This window comes from Phalangium opilio, unplaced genomic scaffold, assembly GCF_054372755.1.
Source record: "Phalangium opilio isolate 3A_F unplaced genomic scaffold, DU_Popi_V2 ptg000070l_1, whole genome shotgun sequence".
In the NCBI taxonomy this organism is placed as follows: domain Eukaryota; kingdom Metazoa; phylum Arthropoda; class Arachnida; order Opiliones; family Phalangiidae; genus Phalangium; species Phalangium opilio.
The window spans coordinates 882,979-907,002 of record NW_028324182.1 but is presented as its reverse complement, the minus strand read 5'-3'; the positions used below and the strand labels follow the sequence as shown (position 1 = coordinate 907,002).

At 38.3% G+C, this 24,024-nt stretch overlaps 2 protein-coding genes across 2 annotated transcripts; both read right to left on the bottom strand.

Moving 5' to 3' along the window:
• Positions 1–1,211: 1,211 nt before the first annotated feature.
• On the bottom strand, positions 1,212–13,520 carry LOC149660973 (uncharacterized). The gene is made up of 5 exons (XM_089843634.1): positions 13,508–13,520; positions 12,794–12,935; positions 12,604–12,666; positions 12,375–12,465; positions 1,212–3,875 (listed from the first exon to the last, which is right to left on the bottom strand). The coding sequence occupies exons 1-5, from the start codon at positions 13,518–13,520 to the stop codon at positions 1,212–1,214; spliced, it is 2,973 nt and encodes a 990-aa protein (XP_089699760.1).
• A 6,717-nt stretch (positions 13,521–20,237) lies between these two features.
• On the bottom strand, positions 20,238–22,300 carry LOC149660972 (uncharacterized). Its single transcript, XM_089843840.1, has 4 exons — positions 21,659–22,300; positions 21,516–21,600; positions 21,329–21,447; positions 20,238–20,797 (listed from the first exon to the last, which is right to left on the bottom strand). Exons 1-4 carry the CDS (start codon positions 21,871–21,873, stop codon positions 20,749–20,751), a joined length of 468 nt encoding a protein of 155 aa, XP_089699966.1. The 5' UTR covers positions 21,874–22,300; the 3' UTR covers positions 20,238–20,748.
• Between the last annotated feature and the right edge of the window lie 1,724 nt (positions 22,301–24,024).

Here is a 24,024-nt window from a genome sequence, read left to right as displayed (position 1 = left end):
AGGGACTGATACCCTAAAGTATATGCTTAAGGTACCGGACTCCAAGGTTTTTGACCCCACATGCACCGATTATCTCCCCGTGCACTTTCGGAGAGCCCACAAGGAAGACTGGGGCACTGCCAAGAAGATAGTTACATACCCTTGACTTAAGTGGGCTGTTAACTCGTTTCAGCCCTATGAGTCCCCTGGCCCAGATGGCGTCTTTCATGCCCTCCTTCAGGAAGGTATAGACGCCATTGGCCCCTATCTGTGCAGGATATTTAGGGCCTGCATTGCTCTGGCGTATATTCCGGATATCTGGAAGCGCTCGAAGGTTATCTTTATTCCCAAACCTGGGAAGACAAGCTATCTTGAGGCCAAGGTATTTAGACCTATGTGTCTTACCTCTTTCTTCCTAAAGATTTCCTTTACGTAAACATTCTTTGTAATATTTAAGAAATTTCGAAAGGATCTTCCATAAAGATACTCTTAAGACATATCTACAGAGACCTATAGATAAAACTCTATGGAAACAATTCGTAGTTTTTTCTAAAGATATTCTTTAAAATTGTTCCAATATAATTTTCTTAACAACTATTTCTCAAGTCGTTTTAAGAAACATGTAAAGAGTCTTTAGGAAACATATTCCTAAGAGTATTATTTTCATTCGTACAAAGAATATTTTAAAGAAATTTCAGGAAAAAACCATCCTAAGAATATTTTATCGAAACGTACAAAGAATATTTTAAAGAAATTTCAGGAAAAACCTTCCTAAGAATATTTTATCGATGCGTACAAAGAATATTTTAAAGAAATTTCAGGAAAAAACCTTCCTGAGAATATTTTATCGATACGTACAAAGAATATTTTAAAGAAATTTCAGAAAAAACCTTCCTAAAAATATTTTATCGATGCCTACAAAGAATATTTTAAAGAAATCTCAGGAAAATCCTTCATAAGAATATTTTATCGATGCGTACAAAGAATATTTTAAAGAAATTTCAGAAAAAACCTTCCTAAGAATATTTTATCGATGCCTACAAAGAATACTTTACAGAAATTTCAGGAAAAAAGCTTCCTGAGAATATTTTATCGATACGTACAAAGAATATTTTAAAGAAATTTCAGGAAAAACCTTCCTACAAATATTTTATAGTTAAGTACATGCTGAAGTATTGGATCGGTGGCGGTAGCCGTACTCAGTTCGGTCCGTTTAGATGGCGAAGCCTGTACTAAAAGACAGTTCTTTGTAGCAGCAGTTCGCTCAATGGGAATGTCAAAACCGTGTCTTGTAATTGAGCGCGAGATAGGGCATCCGCAATGACTAGATGTTTTCCCGGAACGTACGTGAGTGTTACGTTGTAGCGATTCATTCTTAGTAGTAGACGTTGTAACCGTGGAGAAATGGTGTCATAGGGTTTTTTACTTAGTCCCAGTAATGGTTTATGATCTGTTAGAATTTCAACTGGACGTGCGTAGACATAGTAATTGAAGTGTTCTAACCCATATATGACAGCGAGTAATTCCTTTTCGATTTGCGCATACTTTTGTTGAGTTGTAGTTAAAGCTGCGGAGCCATATGCGACAGGGCGATCATCTTGAAGGAGCACAGCACCAAGGCCATTCTTGCTAGCATCAACAGCGACTGTGACGCTTTTCTTGTCATCAAAGAGCTGAAGACAAGGAGTTTCAGCTAGGACTTTCTTCAACGCCTGAAAATCTCGGTCCATATTTTCATCCCAGATCCATGCAGTGTCCTTTCTCAGGAGCTGTCTGAGATTGTGTGTCTTGTCCGAAAGATGCGGAGTGAACTTAGAGTGATACGTAATCATTCCAAGGAATCGAGAGAGATCATTTTGGCATTGTGGGGTAGCATATTCGAGTATAGCTTTGACTTTAGACGGATGAGGAGTGATTCCATGTTCATTAATTACATGTCCAAGAAAGGAAAGCGATGACTTTGCTAATTGGAGTTTGTCGGGATTGAATTTCAGATTAGCTTCACGCGCTATTGTCAAGGTACGTCGAAGGAGCTGACAGTGTTCTTCACTATTCTTCGATCCGACGAGAGTGTCATCAAAATAAGGATTGACTAGTGGTTCTGATTCGAACGTTTCATTCATTGCTCGCTGAAATTCTTCAGGGGCGTTCACTAGCCCAAATGGTAATACTAAAAAGCGATAGCGGCCCCAGGGAGTCGCGAATGTTGTTAAATAAGTCGAATCTTCATCCAAAGGCAAATGCCAAAAGCCATTTTTCGCGTCCAATAGAGTAAAAACCTTGCAACCTTGAAAGCTTGCGAAGAGCTTGTTTGGACTTGGAATGGGATAGTATGGTCGCTTAATTGCTTCATTTAAAGGCCGTGGATCCAGACAGATTCTAAGTTTTGTTTCTTTTCGGATCCCATTGTCTTGCTGATCCTTATTAGGTTTTTCAACAACTGTGATTGCGTTGACCCATTCAGTGGGTTTATCAACTTTGGCAATTATACCCTCATCAAGCATGCGCTGTAATTCAGACTGTACAGAAGCATGGAGAGCTAGTGGAATTTCTCTAGCGGCTGCAACATGTGGAACAGCGTTTTCCTTGAGATGTATTTTAACGACTCGATTTAAACGGCCAGTGCCAGTAAAGACATCTTTAAATTCGTCTATGATCCCTTCGGGAGTGTCGCTTGCATTTGTATCCAACGCAGAAAGTCTTTGTATGAGGCCAAAGTTTACGCAGGATGTCAGTCCCAGAATAGGAACATTGTTTAATGGGGTGACGAGAAAATGTACTGACTTTTCAGTTGCCTCTGTATTGTAAAGTTTAGCAGTTAGGGTACAGACGTCATCTATCGGTACACTCATCCCATTATAGGTTTGGACTCGGGTCTTGGTTGCCGTTATGGTAGGTGGATTAGGCCAATTGGCCAAAATCGCTGCTGGCAAGACGTTCACCTGAGCTCCGGTATCAAGCTTGACAGAGACCGTGTTGCCATTCAAGGAAAGATCTTGGAACCATTCAGAATTAGGGTCAGTAGTGTGGAGGTTATTGACGTGTTTGAGTTCTCCAATGTAATAGATATCGGAGTTTTCAGGAACATTTGGCATGTCATTTTCTTCCTCTGTGGTAAGGGCAGTAAGATTTCGTTGATTTTTTGGAGCGAAATGTTTATTGGAGTCAGTGGAGCCTTTTGCTTGACAGTATTTAGCCCAGTGGTTTTTACAACCACATTTGCCACAAGTTGTACCAAAAGCAGGACATTTAAGTTTACGGAAGATATGGTTTTGCCCACAAAATTTGCAGAGTTTTTGCTGCTGTGGTTTTTCGTGCTTGGATTCATTGCTATGTTGTCTAGCAGGAGTTTCAGATCGAGACTTGGGCCTAGCCTTGGTTTTACCCCAGTGTACAGCGTGTAGATTGCCTTTAGTCTCATTCATAGCATCGGCATGAGCTCGGGAATGTTCAGCAGCCTTACAAGTACTGACTAGGTCCTGTAAGTAAGTAGCCCGTTTTCCAAAATCACGTAGTAGACGTTCACGCAAAGCGCCATCACGTAGGCCTTGTACTATCTTATCCCGTAACAGCCTATCTTGTAGGTTCCCATAATTGCATTCTTCCGTTGCACGTCGTAGTCGAGCATAAAAATCATCAAATGGCTCACCTTCTTTTTGTTTGATTTCAAGAAAGACAAATGCCGCAAAGATTTCATTCTGATAATCCTTATAGTGCTTGTCAAATTCATCCAGTATTTGCTTCAAAGTGATATCAGTAGCAGGTGCAATAGGAGTAAGTGCAAAACCACGATATTGTTGTTTCAATTCGTCTCCACAGACGTGACGAAATAAAGCCGTTTGTGTTGCAGCAGATTCAGTATTGTATTTTAGAGCTTGTAAATAGTCCTGAAAGTCCTGCTTCCAAAAACGCCAAGACTCAGATGGATTAGTTCCCGCCAGAAACGGTTTAAAGCAAAGGGCGGCTCCGTTGATGCCCCTGAAAGATGCCTTTTCTGCTACACGTTGGCTAAGCTTGGCAAAGGCCAGTTAAACCAAAGGCAGGAACCAATGGGACCTAGTGCATTAGGTCTGATTGGTTCCTGCATTTGGCAAGGTAAAATTCGTGTCCAGAAGATTAGCCAGCATGCTAGGGGTGATAATGGAGCCGCCTGTTACTTTAATTGTGGGGAGATTCGCTGCCATTTTTGTTGAGTCAAATCGAGCACGACGCTCAGAGAGGTGCGGCGTGAGATCGAAAAGTTAAGCCTTAGTTAGGGCGAGGCTAGACGAAGTCCATTACCCGCAAAGCGAGAAAAAAAAACCCAGGGAGCGAGCTAAAACACAGTAAGAGGCGAGAAGGCAGGGTTCATTATCACTATTCTGACACCATGTTGTATATTAGACTTGAGTAATTTAAGTGGAAGTTAATTAGAATACCGAGACTAGAATTCTACACGTCATGACTACTGAAGTTCTAGACAAAAAACATACTTTATTTATGTGACTTAGGCGCCACCTGTAGGTTGTGCAAGTATACATATATATAATGAGAATATAATACATAACAGTAATAACATAAGTTTATCATGCCTCTAAGTAAAGATATGGCTGCTAATTCTATGGCAAAAGTGTTTGTCTTGCTCCCATTTTTAAACCCTATACCCTCTCCTATCATTTACCACCTCAACCTCAACACAAAATTGTACTGCCCAGGGTAGCCTTTCTTTTATCCCTTTTAGAATGTTTCAGGACTGAAACCGCCTCTATCTTACGAGAGAGAGAGAGGGATTTTGGGTTTGCTTGAGAAAAATTATTTCACCCCCCCCCTGCCTATACGAAATGTAAAAATCTCCTTTATTCCATTGGATGATTTTTTTCATGTGACCCATTTAGTAATCGTCTTGACCGTTTGGTGGCATCACCGTGAAAGGAATTTCAAATCTTTCTCTCTTCGGAGACGAGTTCTGACGTCACAGTAGCCTGCGGAAGATGCCCAGCCGTAACCCATGTTTACGTACTTAGAGGCATGATAAACTTATGGTAATAATATAATTTATTTATTTCCCGAAAAAGCAGTGAATAACACTAGCTACACAACAGACAGCTTTAAATTATAAACCATAATTCGACAAGGTTTAGGTTTTATTTTATTAGTATTAAATTAATTTACGATGTATGATAATTAACACTGCGACAACGATATTTAATATGAAGTTACATATCAAATAAAACAAGGCGACCCAAGGGCTCGTAATAGTAGCCACATCGTACGAGTGAATAGCCCCTCTATACCCTACACTAATGAGTGGATAACCCCTCTATACCTTACCCTAATGAGTGAATAGCGCTATCTTTTACAATGCTTAAATAATTACCGTGCATAAAATCAGAGTGAAGAGCCCCTCGATGCCCTACCCTAAACGGTGATAGAATTATTACCCGTATAAATTTACTTATGCCGTAATTGTAATATTCCGGCGAATCGAAGAACAGATAGTTTTAGTGATTATACCCTCGATGAGTTTACAACATATACTTATGCCGATGCACACTTATCACTTCTTATAAATTTCTAACATGAACTTATGGTCAGAAGAGTTTGAAAGAGAAAGAATTCGGTAAAACACCCAATAATTGTAATATCCCGGTGCCTTAAGACCATTCTAAAAAGAACGTCAGTAAATACTTGCTTTTGCTTTCAAAATTTCCCTCGATTTCTTTGAATGTTAAAATAGGGGAGCGTGAAACTCTTATTGCCGACGGGTAAGAGGAATTTTTAAGGGAGGGTTTATGGCTTAACCTAACTATCATAATTTCCTTCCTTTTAAGTAGACGAACAAAAATATCACCTCACCACAATTCTCTCCCATTCACTCTCCCTTCAATTACGATCCAAAAATTTTATACTGTCTAAGGCATTTCTCTTTCGCGACGCCGCCACCACCACCACCAACAGGCCAGGTCAAACTAAGACCCACATCGTAGATGTTCATCATACGATGTGGCTAATTATACAAAATTTTCGTGAACTCATAGCAGGGATCGCCAACACGCGACCCTCGGGCCGCCTATGGCCCGCCGAGTTTTAAATTGCAGCCCGCGATGTTTTGCGGTCCGCGCTTAAGTTTCAGAAATTGCTAAAGCTGTTTCCATAAAAAACCTGTTCCTTCTCCTTTCGTGAACGTGCTCCAACTGCTATCTATCTATCTTCTATCTATATATATTAGAGATGGCCGATACCAGGCTTAACCCGATACCGATCGATACCGGTACAAACATGAACCGATGCCGATCGATACCGATATGGTATCGGTTCATCCCTACAGGCGCGTACTAAGAAAGATTTTCGCTTATTACTTGTTAGATAAACTGAATTCAGGTACTTTTTATATAAATGAGAACTCGTCACGATTGTAATTCATAGAAATGAGATATAATCACCATCATTACGTTACGAAAAGACCTAAAAATGTCATGTAGCGTCACATAACGCATTTTAAACGAGTATCGGTTTAGTATCGGTATCGAACCAACCGATCCGATACTATCGGGAAACCCTGAGTATCGGTGCCGATACCGATATGGTATCGGTACCGGTTCATCCCTAATATATATATAAATTAAAGTCCTGACTGACTGACTGACAGACTGACTGATAATCAACGCCCAGTCCAAACCGCTTGCCCTAGAAGGCTGAAAATTTGCAGGATCGTTACTCATACGTAGTAGGCGCGTACTAAGAAAGATTTTTCCAATCCGCCGCCATCTTAAAAAATGGCGCCCAGAAATTTAAAAAAATCTTCTCTATGCAACAAAGTCCGCGCGTTTCAACCGATTTCGCAAATATTTAGTTTAATGGTTTCCTTTAACCTATACACGGGCTGAATGGTCTTTCGGGTTCAATTTGTTGTCATCTTTTAAATGACGGTCAAAAACTTAAAAACCCTTCTCTATGGAATAATGTTCGCGTGAAAAGTAATAATAAAAAATGTCCCGACGGGCAACGCCGAGTGCCTTCGCTCCCATAGGGTGCTACAAAAATATTAGTCATCAGTAAAATCTACCCTTTCTTTATAACATTTTGATGGAAGTTCTTATTACACGCGAGCGACGCCGCGGGTAACCGCTAGTAAGTAGTATATATTCTATGGATAAATTTAATTTTAGAAGTAGGAATGGAGAACAGAGTTATGTGGGCGCGTGTCAAAGTCCCGAACCCCCTCCCACGGGACTGAGGGGAATAAAAGAAGAGGTCGGTCATAGTGACAGAGGTAAAAAGGAATTACGTATTTTTCGCCGTTCCCGTCAGCAACGTCATCAAAACGTAGTTCAAGTGAGCCAATAAGATAATTTTAAATTTTCTTTACGTTTTGAAGGGAGGGACTCTATACTGGGCTATGAGTGGGACTGAAGTAAATACTGTTCTCCATTCCTACTTCTAAAATTAAATCTATCGCTGGTCTCAATAACTTGAGAAGCTAATTTCCCGAGCTTTGTGTAATCAGCTATATATATTTAAGAGTGGTTTTGTTCCTTATTTCTGTGCTATTGATTTTAAATTTGAAACTCGCAGCCGGCGTCATAGTTTGAATTTTCGAATTTGACCCTTTAGCCAAAAATGTTGGCCACCCCCTGACTTACGGTATTCAACAATAATAGGACTTCAGTTTTATTTAGACTTTCAGTTCTGAAATGAAACAGAAATGTTCTGATTAAAAATTATTCGTGTAAGGTACGTCTGAATGAGTCTTCGAATGTAATACTCTATCCTGGTTTAAGTTTCTGTTACATTAAATGAACATTCTAGTATTTTAAACTTGATCTAAAAAATCGACTGATTTTAAATTTATACGCCAGATACACTTACTGCTTCAATTGGAAATTGTTAATTATTATTGGCTTATCCATAACACTGAGTCCAGCTAAAGATAACCAAAGTTTCGAGAAGGAAATTTACTTCAAACTATACTGAATAAAGTCATTGCGAAAGAAAAAATCTGGGAGCACGGCAGTGCTCCCAGCCAAGTCGAGCACTGACATCCTTTTCTCGAAGCAACTCGTGGCACTTTTAAGCCCACTGTAACTTCGTGATGGGTACAGGTAAAAGCCTGAAATTTTGCTTGCCGCGAGGACTGTCAATCGTAGCTATAGTTTCCAAATTTCAAGTTCCTACACTATATACTTTTCGAAATATTGCAGGTGAAATATACCTTATTTTGTCACTCACTCACTCACTCACCGATCATCAAAATTCTAAGGTACTTCTAGAAGAGATAGAAACTTAAAATTCAGGATTTAGTTTTCATTTATTTTATAAAGCACAGAAAAATTAAAACATCCCTAAATTTTTATAAAATTGTTCTTTAGTTCTTTATTTTAAAACTAGATGGCGCTGCCGTCTTTTCAACAGAAATAGTGTGTGTTCTTGATGAAAGGACGTAATGGTGCAAAGTTAACCGAAAGTTGAATATATATTAAAGCTACTAGGAGTAGTAGTTTAAAAGAAATGTGTCGTAACTGATGCTACATTCTTTTATTGGGATATCGCTTACAATCTTTATTGCATATTCTCTGCGGGTCGAAGGGGTAATTCAACGTAAATATGGACAAACGTTAGCGATTATATTGGCAAACGAAGTACCACGAGAGGGTCTTGTTTTAATATAACTACCGAAGTATAACGAGAGGGTCTACAAAAAGAAGTGAGATCCTATGAAAAACATTAACATGTACAAAAATGGGCCAAGCCTCGCTTCGTGCCCTCTCCGCCGTAAAACGTTCTGAGATCCCATGTAGAGCCAAGTCTGCCTTTTGTTCTCATTCAATCGCCAATTGAACAATTATGTTATAAATTAAGTCCTTTTCCTAATTAATAACCAATATCCTTTGACTCTATCATTATTATACATCTTTGTTCGTATCAAAAATATCGTGACTTGGCAAGCGCAGGTGTACATAAGGTTATGCATAACTCGCCTTATAAACTTGTAAATAGGGTTATGCATAACTCACCATATAATTTGTACATAGGGTTGTGCATGACTCATCTTATAAACTTGTACATATCCCCTCGACCATAAACGATTTAGTGAATATCCCTTCGATTATTTTAAAATCGGCAACGATTTAGTGAATATCCCCTCGACTTCCTTTTAATATTACTTATTTGCGATTGCCAAGTCACGATATTTTTGATACGAACAAAGATGTATAATAATGATAGAGTCAAATAATATTGGTTATTAATTAGGAAAATGACTTAATTTATAACATAATTGTTCAATTGGCGATTGAATGAGAACAAAAGGCAGACTTGGCTCTACATGGGATCTCAGAACGTTTTACGGCGGAGAGGGCACGAAGCGAGGCTTGGCCCATTTTTGTACATGTTAATGTTTTTCATAGGATTTGATTTTCCTTTTAATAGTTTTCTTTAACACTTACCTTTTAACGCATTCGGTTCGTATGGTGTTGACACACAACAACATTTCGAGAGTATTAAAGTAAGCTTTCTTAAAACTATTTGCATTGTTCAATAATGATCAAGAACTACACGCCCTTTGCGAGTACGCACGCAACAACAATTATATTGATTTCAGAAAACCGTGCTTTTTCCCCCACACAATCAACCCGTTAACGCGTTCACATTTCACGTGACATCATAATTGCTAAAGTTCACAAAAAAGTGTAAAAGTTTACAAAAAGTCTAAAGTAAAACAGTTAATAATTTAATAGGTATATTCACAAAACTCGTGACATTAAACACAAAGTTTTTTTTTGTTCAAGCGCGTGGAGTTTCAAAAGTTTATACGCGTTGTATCGTAAATTTATTCACTAACATGAATAACTAACAGGCTTACCCTAGGTCGCCACTTACTCGGAGCCTATTTAGTGGTAGCATAGCCAACTCGATTGCTGCGCTCGCGGACGTAAGCTGCTTCGGCCTAAATATAGCACGAACAACTTGCGTTACACAGATAACAAGGTTTGCTACTGGTTTAAAAATTCACGTCACAGGAGTGTCACGAAAACATGGCTCCCCTATAACTGTGGTTTCATTGGTTGTTAGTTAATGCGAGATCCTAGATGCGTGCGCACTGCGCAAAAGGTTCAACGTCCAGCAGTGCGAGAGATTATTGGCAAAAATAGAATTCACAATGCATCTCGATTAGTCTATCTATATCTATATAAATCAAAGTCCTGACTGACTGACTGACTGACTGATAATCAACGCCCAGCCCAAACCGCTTGCCCTAGAACGCTGAAAATTTGCAGGAACGTTACTCATAAGTAGTAGGCGCGTACTAAGAAAGATTTTTCCAATCCGCCGCCATCTTAAAAAATGGCGCCCAGAAATGTAAAAAATCTTCTCTATGCAACAAAGCCCGCGCGTTTCAACCGATTTCGCAAATTTAGTACACTGGTTTCCTTTAACCTATAGACGGGTTGAATGGTCTTTCGGGTTCGATTTGTTGCCATCTTTTTAAATGGCGGCCAAAAACTTAAAAACCCTTCTTTATGGAATAATGTCCGCGTGAAAAGTAATAAAAAATGTCCCGAAGGGCTGACGGGAAAATGCCGAGTGCCTTCGCTCCTAGGGTGCTACAAAAATATTAGTCCCAGTAAAATCTACCCATTCTTTCTATCATTTTGATGGAAGTTCTTATTACACGCGAGCGACGCCGCGGGTAGCAGCTAATCTGCCTATATAGATAAGTTGAGAAAATGGTGGTTTCACAATTATTCCTTTTAGCTGTATATATTCCAATTGATTGCTTTTAATAGTCTTGTTTCTGTATTCGTAACACAAACAACGGGCTTCCCTTAGGTTTTGATTTAAGTCTCTTATAACGGTGATAGTAAAAATGCAGGACAGTCTTTAAAAATTCGTAAACTGACAAAAACGAAACTCCCAACCATGCGCCCACGTAACCACCAATGCAGGAAAGCAATTGAATGCTCTAAAAAAAAACAAGTTTGTCAAGACAAAAATATTAGCCACATCGTATGATCGTAAAGTACGTAAATTAGAACAACGAGATCAATTGGAAAAACTTCTTACCGGTCGGTTAAAATTTATATAATATACTTTTTGCCTCTCCTACCGCGACGTTATATCTCCTGGCCTCAAATAAGATCATGACTCCTAGTTGAAGAGATAGAGAGAGAGAGAGGAAGGGGACCCTGTCTCTGACAAACTCTCCGACACTAGTCCTCTATTCGCGAGCATTTCTTAGCAAGCGGTTTTAGGCGAGGCTGCTTAGTACTGGACTGGCGAGCGATAGGTCCGCGGTTCGATTCTCCGTGGAGGAAGAAAATTTAAAAAATATAATCTCTTCCCTGTATCAAGTTTAAAACTCCACCTGTGAACTGTACCGTAACTAAAAAGAAAAATATTTTCTCTCGACGTTCAAAAATGACGAACGATACTGCCAAAGGCAGGACTGTGGCACTACTACTACTACTACTACGAGAACGACAACAGGGCAGATCAAACTAAGAGCCTCATCGTATACTACGATGTGGCTAAAAATGCAATGATTGATATATAAATCCTTTTCCAAAAGTGAGTTATCTTAATTTAAGTCTTTTTTTGTCCACATCGCCATTAATGTTCCGTCTTAAGAAAAGAAATAGGTCAAACAACAAACTCTATTTTACCCCCGTTTATTGACTTCGTTTTAGGTAAAGTCACGTTTTCACTAGTACGATCTAGCATATTTGATAACGACAATGTGGTAAGAATACGCAGTGAGCGCGCATAAGAAGGAGATCGAAGAGGGAAGGGGGGTATCTCTCACGCACCGAGAGCCAGACGTCACGTGATCCGCACTGGCCGTAAACAAATCTCTCTGATTTTTTCCCTCTCTGTTACGCCAATTGCGCATGTGCTGATACCGAGCCACTGATCTGTGCCGGTTTTGAAAAAAAAGGGAGGGGGAGTGCTGACGGAGAATTTGGTCTCTCCGAATCTCCTTCTATACGCGAGGAAATTCCAATTTGAACTCACGTCAATTTTAGGTATATATTCGTAAATGGTATGTATGTTCCTAGGATATTTCAAAACAACCAAACTTCTAGCGACCATGTCGTCATAGAAGCCTCTATATAAATCAAAATATTACGTCAGATGTTGTAATATAATATCTAAGAGAAAGCAACGAACATTGGTTATTCTTGGGATATTGTTTAATCACGACTGATATATTTGTAGTATTTAAACGAAAAGGATAGCTAACATAACATTATACCTTAAAAGAACGGAATTTTTCTAAATACGAAAGGAAAATTAAAAAAAAATGATCTCTTGTTACAAAATAGTTAGCATTTAATTAGTCTTAAAAACGAGGACTACTGCGCCATCCACCATTAGTTTAGTGACGTCTGCTAGCCAGACACCTACCTCACCCTTACCTCTCTCGGCATGTGAGAATTCAACCAATCGCGTAGGGATTTAGCAACCCCCACTAAACCAATGACGGAGCAGTAGTCCTCGTTTTTAAGACTAATTAAATGCTAATTATTTTGTAATAAGACATCTATTTTTTAATATTTTTCCTTATTTACTTAGAAAAAAGCTTGTCTTTTAAGGTATGATGTTATTTTGATACACTTCTCCTTTAATAACCTTCGCGATGCTTACGTTTGGCGATGTTTATTTCTCCAAAATCTCTTTTTCAAAATATGTTTGGTAAAAGTTTCTTCCCTAATTAAGTAAGGCATGTATAAGTAAATTAATAAGTAGATCAGGGGGAAATTTAACCTTTAAACTTGATCAGTTTACTATCTGTTGAGATATTAAATTACTAGTAAAAATAACTGAGATACTTTACTTGCAGTCACGTGGGCAGATGGCTTGACATTGAGCGTAAATGTTTCTAGACGGAACTGGTTTTTCTGCCGAACATTCTAGAAGCAAGTAGTAGTGAGCCTGGGAAATATGATACTTCCTTTGGTCCAAACCCAGATTATTAACTGTTTGGACCAGTTTTTAATTTAAGAAGTGGGGATTACTGGTCTCGAATTGCAAATCTATGGGGAAAACTGAGGAGGGACTAGTTCTAAGGACCAGTTTATTATTTTGGCCACTAGGGGTCACTAATCCCAAGGACTAGTTTAAGTAATATTCTTATATACCAGCCTAATTATTTTCAAATATGTGAAAATAAACTTAATCACTGTATTTAGCCAGGGATAGATATAATTTTAGACGTAGGAATGGAGAACAGAGTAATGTGGGTCCCACGACAAAGTCCCTTGACCCCCTTCCACGGGACAGAGGGGTATGAAAGAAGAGGCGGGTCATAGCGACAGAGGTAAAAAGGAATGCTTTACGTACTTTTCGCCGTCCCCGTCAGCAACGTCATCACAACGTAGTTTAAGTGAGCCAATAAGATAATTTAAACTTTTCATTACGTGTTGGAGGGAGGGGCTCTATACTGGGCGGGCTATGAGTCGGAGTGAAGTAAATACTAATCGTTCTCCATTCCTACTTCCAAAATTATATCTATCCCTGATTTAGCTAAATTCCATGATAAGTTTCTTACCTCCTACGCCCATGTTTGAAGAACACTTCAGATGACTTTTTACCTCTCCGAGTGACGTATGTCACGGAGAGGTTCTAATTTCGACGTGTCTGTGTGTGTGTGTGTGTGGGTGTGTGTGTGTGTGTGTCTGTCTGTTGTTATACCCACGTGACCGCGTTCGCAGTTTGCAAATCGGAGCAAACGTGTTCTCAATTTCCGGAAATTTCGAAAATTGTATTACACTTACAGGATATTACTCCATTGCCTGTCTAACATCACCAGCCTCTGGTCTTTGTCCATCCCACATGGACACCAGTCTGTACACACTGGCTTCTAATCACAATCGTCTGCTCCTCTTTGTCCATCCCACATGGACACCAGTCTGTACACACTGGCTTCTAATCCCCACCCTCTTGTGGTCTTTGTCCATCCCACATGGACAGCAGTCTGTACACACTGGCTTCTAATCACCACCGTCATCTGCTCTTTGTCCATCCCACATGGACACCAGTCTGTACACCTGGCTTCTAACACCACCATCTTCTGGTCTTTGTTTTTGTCCATCCCACATGGACACCAGTCTGTACACCTGGCTTCTAACACCACCATCTTCTGGTCTTTGTTTTTGTCCATCCCACATGGACACCAGTCTGTACACCTGGCTTCTACTCCATCATCATCGTTAAGGTTAAGACATACGCGGCGATCGGCCAGGGTTACGAGAAACGTCCGGCCTCCCTAAGGTGGGGCTTCCACCAAAGGTTCACGCAATTGCGCTGTTCTTATCCATAGCTGCGATTCGACACCCTTATATACTACCTATTTGAGTAAGGCGACGCAACCGGCGTATGCTTCATTTCAAACGCCAATATTAGTCAAGTCTCTCAAGAATGTTTAATTATTCTTTTTCAAAACGATGTAACGCTCAATAAGGCGAACAACTATCGAAGAAAATATTTAATATTAATTATATTTATTTTAATATTTAAGATAATCATGTCTCTAAACTCAAAATTAATACGGAAAGGGTTAAACAGTAGTCTATGTGTTTGTCTATATGTGTCCGTCCGTTGTTACACTAGTGCGCTGCGTTAGAAGTTCGTTTTTGTTTTGATGTGTAAAGAAATCCTTCAGAACCTTAATATTCCCGTTTTCCATAATATAAAATGAATATGTGGAAATATTTTTCGTAATTATGATGCATTTAGTACTTTTGTAGCTTTAAAGCTCTATTTCATTTTGATATTCCAAAGATTTTTTTTAATATTATTATTTAAAATGGATGTTTATATATTACTTAAGCTATACTACATCTGTTTATAGCATAACCCTTCCTAAAGTGAATACAAGCGCAACGCTACAATGTTGGTCAAATGAACTGGTATTTGTTAATAGGCCTAGTGAACCAAAAAGTAAACGCTTGGGTTTGGTTTTCGTTTCTGTAATGCAGAGACATTAACGGTTCAGAGTGAGCCGAAAGTTAAATACACTATTAAATAATTAGGCTTAGATTATATAATCATGGTGGAAATCTGGGCCGCGTTCAGCAGAGCCCAGCGCTGTTAGCAGTGTCCTACATAACGGGATTTTGTTTTTGAATTTTGACGTCACGGTGTTTAGCGCTGAGCTAGCGCGGTCTTCAAAGAAAATAGTCGGCTTTTTGGATAACGTGACGTAAAACGTGTAGTTCTCAGCTTGGCGAAAAAACCATGGATGAATCAATACAAATAGCTCTATGGGACTATAGCTATTTAATTGGCGTGAAAGCAGTTGATCACGCGAGAATTTTAAGAGATATGTTAGTTTCTAATTTTAATTATAAAAGTTGTTATCTATCTCTATAAATATGTTATCATACAATTTTTGTTAAGCCTTGGTACCTTGCACGCTTTATTGCGCTAGCGTCACTTATAAAACGCCGATGACCGGAGAAAAGCTATGACGACAGAGCTCACCGGTAAACATTTCCAAAATCCGCTGTCTTTTTTGGTGAGCTCTGCTGAACGCAGCCCAGACCAGTGAAAGGTCTGATCGTAGTCGGATAATGGCTTCGTGTTATCAAGCTTATTATGGTACGCATTTACTTTCAGTGTGTGTAGCCACAAATAAGCTTTGGTGTTATGTAACGTTAACAGTCATGTTGACAAACTAAGAAAATCGTTGAGGTGAAACGAGAGGATAGTGTTTATATGGCAACCCTGTTGTGAATATGGCTTTGAACATAGAGGGCATACAGTTGAGGAGTAGAAAATTGGGCCTTTACAAACACGTAAAGGTAGTATCCCTCCAAAGTTTTATCTCTTCATTTCCCGTTTCTCCCCCATCGGATGATTTTAATGTGTACAAGTATATCATTATTGGATGTAAAATGTCGTCTGATTTACAGTATATTTGCTATGATTTGTATACTGCTTTAATATTTCATATATTTTAACTTAAGAAACATTTCCATATCTGGGTAAATAAGTTTGTAAGTAGTCGTCTTGACTCGGAGAGGTAATATTTTGGTTTTCCCAACTTGTTGTTTTAGGAATAACCAACATGTAAATCAGGCAACCAAATTTTTCCATGTAATAATCATGACGACATTGTTGTACGCAATTCTAGAAGAAAAAAAAACTAGATATAAAAGTAACTTCCCAACATTTTTTTTTCTTTTTCAAATAATAACTCGCTTTTCTGCAAGTTGGTAAAGATTTGTTATTTTTCCACATTATCGAGTAGTCGGTACAATTTGTGTGATAAGGTTTTGGTAAAAGAATCGTGGTCACCTAAGAAAATTGTTTTTAAAGGCTCGTTACCAGATTGTTAACGAGAAAGTGTGGAGACTAAGGAGGCTGAGTTGTTGTCAAGAAGTTATATCTAGTTTATTAGGGAGAAGGTATAAGATTCCTAAGTATTCGTGCACCATAGTGCCAGTCCCTCTTTCAAAATAAAAGGGGGGACGTAAAAGGAGGCCGAACTATTTCGCCTCTCCTCAGTCGGAAAATATGTAATTTTCGTCATTCGCGTTGTAAATTAGAGGCGGGGATTAACTCTGGACCTACGTTTGGACTGGAGATAAAGATGGAAATGTGGCGCATTTATACCTTCTCCCTAATTAACTAGACATCACTTCTTGTTGTTATCTAACAATTCACGCTCGTGGATTTTATCGTTAAGTACCTTTGTAAGATGAACATCGTGAGTTGTTTCTGTAAATAATTCTTCAAAATCCTCACTTACAAATGGTATTTGTAAAATACTGTGAACCCTATATTTAAGGGCGTTGTTTTCGTTAGGTTCCAGGAAAGTTTCGTTAAAGAAACGCACAGCTACTTGCAACACTGTTCCAAATATGATATGAAAAAGCTTAATTTAACAATATTTTCGCTTCGAACTCAAATTAATAATCGGTTATCTTGTTGTGTTTAAATAATGAGTTAATATTGGTAAGAGTTAAACTTCGATATCGGCACCGATATCGACATCGGTTGATATACGATATCGGCCATCACTAATTGAAACATTATATAAAAGACGGAAACCTGACCCCCCCACCCTGAACTAATTCAAACCTAACCCAAACCAAACCTTATCCAACACACCATGGGTGCGTCCCCAATTTTTAAAATAACTAACATCTGCTTTTGTGAACACGGTCTTCGAGAGGGTTATTTCTGTAATTGTAGGTTTTGCAAGCAGTGTATGGTCCATTGAAAGAGCTCTCATATCTGTAAATGAAAATGAACTTAAGTTAAAATTTATTTAATTTTTCAAAATACTCACTTGCACATAACGTCTCCAGCCCTCCAAGGTCTTTCTGTACAAAGGTTATGGAAACTGTAAGGATGCGAGCTGTGTGAAGATTTTTCAATCGTCTGATAAGTGGATATTTCTAGGTACCAAAGGATTTGCCTATCCTGAGATTGAAGTCCCATTGAAAAACCATAAATAAAAGCGGATAATAGAGGGGTTAAGATATTGTCTTGCAAAAAATGTACGCAACACAAAGCGCCCTACTTCTACGTACTTACGTAGGTGTTAACCATATTTTAATTTTCAAAAGAACGTGTAAACTTACTGTTCTTTTAACATTCATGACCTTTCCACAAACAGACTGACAAATTTTGCGAGTTCGCATCTTCGCTTTGCTTGTTTGCAAGATCGCGCTACTGTTCACATTGGGTTTTCGCTACTGTGCGTCCTCACCTCGCGAAGATACAAATTTCTACTGACAAGGCCAAGAATTTCGCGCCTTCGCAAGAAAAGCACCAATCACAGACGAGAGAAAGGCAGGGGCGATTAGTTTCGTTTTTCTCTTTGAACAACGTCGATGGAGAAGGGCAGATGGCGCGATGATTGCTCAAACTTTATTGGCTCTCAGAATGGGAAAAGCAAATTTTTTGCGTGTATCAGAACAGTAGTGCAAATGTTTTTCGTGATCTGTTGCGAAGATGCGAATAGACGAAGGCGCGAACATGCGAACGCGAGTTCAATGTGGACAAATCTTAAAACGGGAGCGCGTGAAGTTTTTAATTGGGGTTCATTCCGTAATGTTAAAGGAATAAAAGCTAATTTTGTTCATCAGGCTAGGTCATGAATTTATTCATTAACGTAATAAATTCATGGTTAGGTCTTATGACACCCTTCCGTAATTTTAGAGGAATAAAAGCTCATTTTCTTCATCAGGTTAGGTCATGAATTTATTCATTAACATAATAAATTCATGGTTAGATCTTATTTTGAAAATTAAAACGGCCATTAAATTGGGGTAACTGTCTAGAGCTGGCGGAAGAATTGAATGAGTCACACAAAATAGCCATCGGACCATTTTCCCAGAATTCCTTCCCTTTTTTTTTGGAAAGGCCCATCCTATAAACATGAATTACCAAACACCCTTTGCCACTCGGTGAACAATAGTATTCGTTGTCGGGTTTACGACAAAAGACATCCTTGATTACCCTTCAAAGTAAAGTTAACTGTAGGTAATTTTCACACAAATGACAGATATTCTAACCTAAGTTAGTTACCAATTATTAGCGCAGATTGTAATAGCGGGAAAGCTGATATTCACGGGATATTCAGTCGATAATTGAACGTTAGTTTCGAACTTATTGTACAGGATAAAAAACTGTCGCAGTTGGTAAAGACATCCGAAAAGGCATGGAAACGCCAAAAGGATTTTGGCGACCAAGTTCATATTTAAAACTGACGCATTACGAACGTCAATATCCTAATTTTTCTGAGATGGTTGCGATAGAGATCGTAAAGTACTTAACGATGATGACAACTTACTTACCTGGGAATTGCGACATTTGTTAAAACACTCGTTAGGCAGAAAATCAATGGATTAAAAGTATACGTCGCGTTCTTTAAAATAAATATTTAAGTATGTTTGCGCGATGACGTTATTAATGGAAATATTTGACTTGAAATATATATAGCTCTGAGATATTATTTCTTTATAACCATCTGTGGTAGATAAATTTATAGAGTCCATATTATGACACTAATAAAATTTGAGTATCTTTGGCCAGGGTAAATGACAATCAATAGTAGAACAATAGCAGAGATAAATTTAATTTTAGAAGTAGGAATGGAGAACGGTTAGTATTTACTTCAGTCCGACTCATAGCCCAGTATAGAGCCCCTCCCTCCAACACGTAACGAAAAGTTTAAATTATCTTATTGGCTCACTTAAACTACGTTTTGCTGACGTTGCTGACGGGGACGGCGAAAAATACGTAATTCATTTTTACCTCTATCGCTATGACCTGCTTCTTCTTTCATACCCCTCCGTCCCGTGGAAGGGGGTCCGGGACTTTGACGCGCCCACATTACTCTGTTCTCCAATCCTACTTCTAAAATTAAATATTTTTTGCTGAGAGTTTTAGCTGTTGTGTAAAGTGCGCATGAACATAAATTTATCATGAGAACTATATTCATATAGATTAAAATCAAATTTCTTTATTCGAGAAAATGGGTTGTCAAAGCTAACTGTGATTAGTTGCAACTTTCATCACATTAAGACACACTCCAGAAAACATCAAAATCCGTTATTAGTGAAAACATTGTTTAAATCAAAGGATAATTTGTTATTTAAGGTGTTAAAGCAGGACAAACACTTTAAACTTTTAACTTGTCAAATATCTACGAAATCCTTTCCATCGCCAGTAGAAAGGAGCAATTTGTTAATTTTTAAGCTGTTTGCCCATAGCAACAGCTTTATACGGCGACCCCTGGAAGCAGGCTGGCTTGCTGGCAGGCAGGCAGGCAGGCAGGCAGGCTGGCTGTTTCGCGTTCGCGTTCATTTTCGTAAATTTAAATTACGCGGCAGATCTTGCCGGAATTTCATTATCCACCGCACTAGCGACATCTAGACTAAATTCGATCATATTTTCGACGAGAAAATGCGGTCTCTCGGAGGTATCGGGTTTCGAACTGAGGTCTACGGTGTGGGATGCGGAGACTCAACGTCTGAGCCACTACGATTGATGTTAAGCTATCGATAATTTTCCTATAGTTTTCCACGCCTTGCTTATTGGTATCCCTAATTTGGGGTTTTGTTAAAGACAATATCACACTGCAAACAGCGTTAATATGCCTTGGGGCATATCTTGTTCTTTTCGGTTTTCCGTACCGATCGTAAGCCAAAAGAACGATTTTTTTGAACCAAATCAAACTTGAAAATAACGAGGCTCCAAGCCGAACTCCCGTGAATCCACCGACGTAACTGAACAACTCTATATCCTAGTAAAATATCGGCATTTCACTTTGAATTCTCGTAAAATCGAAAAACGAAAAACTGACTTCAATTTTGGAATTGTATTCGCAGATGGTGTGTTCGTTCTGCGTGTAGGACAGAATTATTTTGCTTTCTTTTTCGGTCGTATTCGATCTGTGACAGTTGAGTTTTAGATATATCGTAAAGAACATAGTAAAAATAAGTGAGGCACTTCCCATTTCCGTAGCACCCTTATATTTCAGGACAGTTTCTATTGGCTTCAAATCGGTAAGCTACACTGTATAAAAATACTTACGAAGTCACGTAATCTTGACTCCACATTCGTCTTGTAGAAATTCTTGTTGTGTATGTATCCTCTCTTAAATATTTATCAAATTATTTTATATAATTTATCTTAAACATTTGTGAAAGCAAGCGAAATTCTTGAAAACCACTTTCTTTAAATTTACGTACCACTATGCCCTAACCATGCGTATCAAAACCAGTTCTCATTTTAATCTTACTTGCACTCCCTGGGACACGAATCCTGACACACTTATACTTCATCACAGAGAGCTTCCATCGATGTAACTCGTTTGCAGAAACTATAAATGTTGTCGGTATTCAAATCACTTATTATACGTTCAATTTCGAAACATTATTTTTATCAAAAATTGCGTTTCTTATTCTTAATTGATCATATGATAGTTGAAATGAAAACTAAAAGGTGCCACATTTTTAAACCAGCCAGTAGTAAAATAATCGACGCGATACTTTTTCAACCGTTAAATGTGCAAAAGTAAAAAAAAGCACAGCCTAAATTTTACCAGGGATAAATTTAATTTTGAAGTAGGAATGGAGGACAGAGTAATCTGGGCGCGCATCAAAGTCCCTTGAAAGGAGAGGTGGATCATAGCGACAGAGGTAAAAAGGAATTGCGTATTTTACACCGTCCCCGTCAGCAACGTCATCAAATCGTAGTTAAAGTGAGCCAATAAGATAATTTAAACTTTTCGTTACGTGTTGAAGGTAGGGGCTCTATACTGGACTATGAGTCGGACTGAAGTAAATACTAACCGTTCTCCATTCCTACTTCTAAAATTAAATCTATCTTTGATTTTTCTTTTCAAACTTACCGTCCTTTTGGATTTGTACATTTCTGATCGAATTTCCATTCGGGAATTACAAGCATGTAATGCAAACATTTATTGTAACGTTGGAAAGCGTTGTCGTGAATACATTTCTGAACGCAATTCTGAAAAGAAAAAAATATAAGTTTATATAACTTTAGGACTTAGATAAACTTCCTAACTGTTGTCTTACGTCTCGGGTAACTGGTTGTGAATTGTTCTTTTTCCATTCCAAGACATTTGGTGCGAAAAGGATAAGGCAAAGAAATCGTTGTAAACTATAGGTACAAGTTAATTGGCATAAATTTCAACCATAAAATAATCGAAGCAACGAACTTTTTGTAAACGAACGAGATGAGCTTCGTCTGGAAAGATTTCCACATAGTCATCGACGATATCTGGAATATGTAAATTGTTGTGAATTGCGTATTTCGCGGCGTTGTTTTCAAAGATTTCCGTAAAAGTTTCGGAATTAAAAGCCCAAATCGATGGTCAAACCTGAAACGCAAAAAGAAAACCTTAAAGGCCGACTTCCACTTACAATTTTCCATCAGAACGTCACCCACTTCTTTCGCTTTGTAACACTTTATCGCAGCGCTTCAGCTACTCTGCCGCTTGAAAGAGAAACTAGATTCGCCCCTAGATCAGGACTGAAGAGTGAATGGGTGTCGAACCAGTTAAAGTTTGTTTTGGGTTTGGTTCCATTTTCAAAACTCTTGTAAATATAGCCTAAAGGCATCTAAAACCCACGCGGGCCACGGCTGACTCTGATTTCGCAGGTCGTAAAAGCTAGCTACTCTTCTAAAGCCATGTTCACACCTGCACCAGAAACCGATTCGAAGCACTTCAAAACGCTTTCAAAGTGACATGTGAACGGCACTATACGATTTGAAAGCGGTTTGAATCACTTCAAACCGGTTTACCCTGTGCAAGTGTGAACATGGCTATAAAGCAATTTCGTGCCCCCTACACCATGCAAAACATTTGTATATATGCTCGTGCACAAAGATTATAAACCTTCAAATTTACTTAGGCCTAACTGTTATTAGGAAAATGGCTTCTGTCACATAAATATATGGTAGATTTTATATACAAAGTGATTAAAATCGAATTTGTATCTCAAGAAAATAATCGTAATTTTTGAACGGTAAGTCGCAAAGAGTTGATTTAAAAACCAATAGATAGATAATTGGAAGAACTTTCTTTCATAAATTGAACGTTGTTATGTTGGACCTACCGTTCGGCCGTAAATCACAAAAAACCAAATTTTGCAAGATGGCGGCCATTTTTGGTGGTCTTCCACCAACCGGAAATCCTGGGAATTTTTTTCCCTTAAAGGGTATGGGAATTTACAATTTCATATCATATTTTAGCACGAAAGTGGTATTATATTACACTTTTAAGTCTCTACTTTCAAAATATAAAGTTTTTAATATAATTGAACCAAAGTTTCTATTTTTAAAATCCATTGGAAAATCACGAAAACTCAGCTTCGTTATATAAATTATTTTGTCTTGTCAGCTTGTTCGGTTGGTTTATGACATCACATGGGCAAACCTATACAAGCGAGCGCGAGCGCGAGCTATACCCGTCTCGTGCTCTGTCTATGCTTTGATAGCGGAGAGAGAGTGGCACCATCTCGCGTGCGTGACGTCAAAAACAAGAAAACGTTGTAGCCTTTCTTAAAAACTTTTAATAAGTGGATTTTAAATAATTTCATATGAAGCATTTTCAAATGCATATTGCCAAATAACTAGAAATCGGAGAATTAAAAGCTTGATATTTCTGAATTCACAGAAATTAATTCTATCTTTTGCTATATAAATCAGAGGTTTTTCAAACGAAGCTTCTCATATCCTTTAATAAGCACCACTATTACTTCCAAATACCGTTGGAATTAGCTTGTTACTAATTTGTTCTAGGTTTGGTCGTATTTTCGGCTAATTTCCCTGTACTACTAGCCACTCTATACTGTTTAATAATGCAAAAAACCTAATAATGTTAGACCATTATTTTAAACTTAACCAATCTATGAATATCCTTAAAAAAAGAAAACCTAAGAAATGTCTGAATCGAGATAACGAACCCACCAGTTTTTTAGATGAATTTCGGCATAGGGGTGAATACAAAGTTCCCGCAACGGATGACACGTGACCCGAATGACGCGGTTTCCTACAGCGCATTTTAGCGAGTGACAAATCAGACCTGAAGATGCCTTTGTAACAAAGAGCGAACTAGTCGTCTCCGTTTTAATTAAAACGTTTTGAAAATATTTATTACGTAATGAAAGTAGTTTTGATTTTAAGTTTAATATTATTATACGCAAGTACCGGCATAAGCCATTCAACTTACTAAATAACTTTATTAATTTCTAAATAAAATCGTAAACGAAGTTTTAAAAGCTGATAATGGCACGAACTGATTAGACAGTTTATTTTTTGCCTTGAAATTTTTGACAATACTAAAAAGCATCGAAAGTCATACTTGATCTTTTATTAATGTAGATAGTTGTCGTTCTCACAAAGTGGAATCGCATCCTTGTCAGATAGTCGAATCACCTGATGCTTTCGTCGTTATCAACTTGAAAGCTTTTAAGGCAATTTTTCGCGTCTGTATCCTGGGGTTCTCCGCCTCCTTTATCGCTCTATTTTTCGAAATTTACCTGAACACATTGAAAGTTCACATGTGTACATCTTAAAACA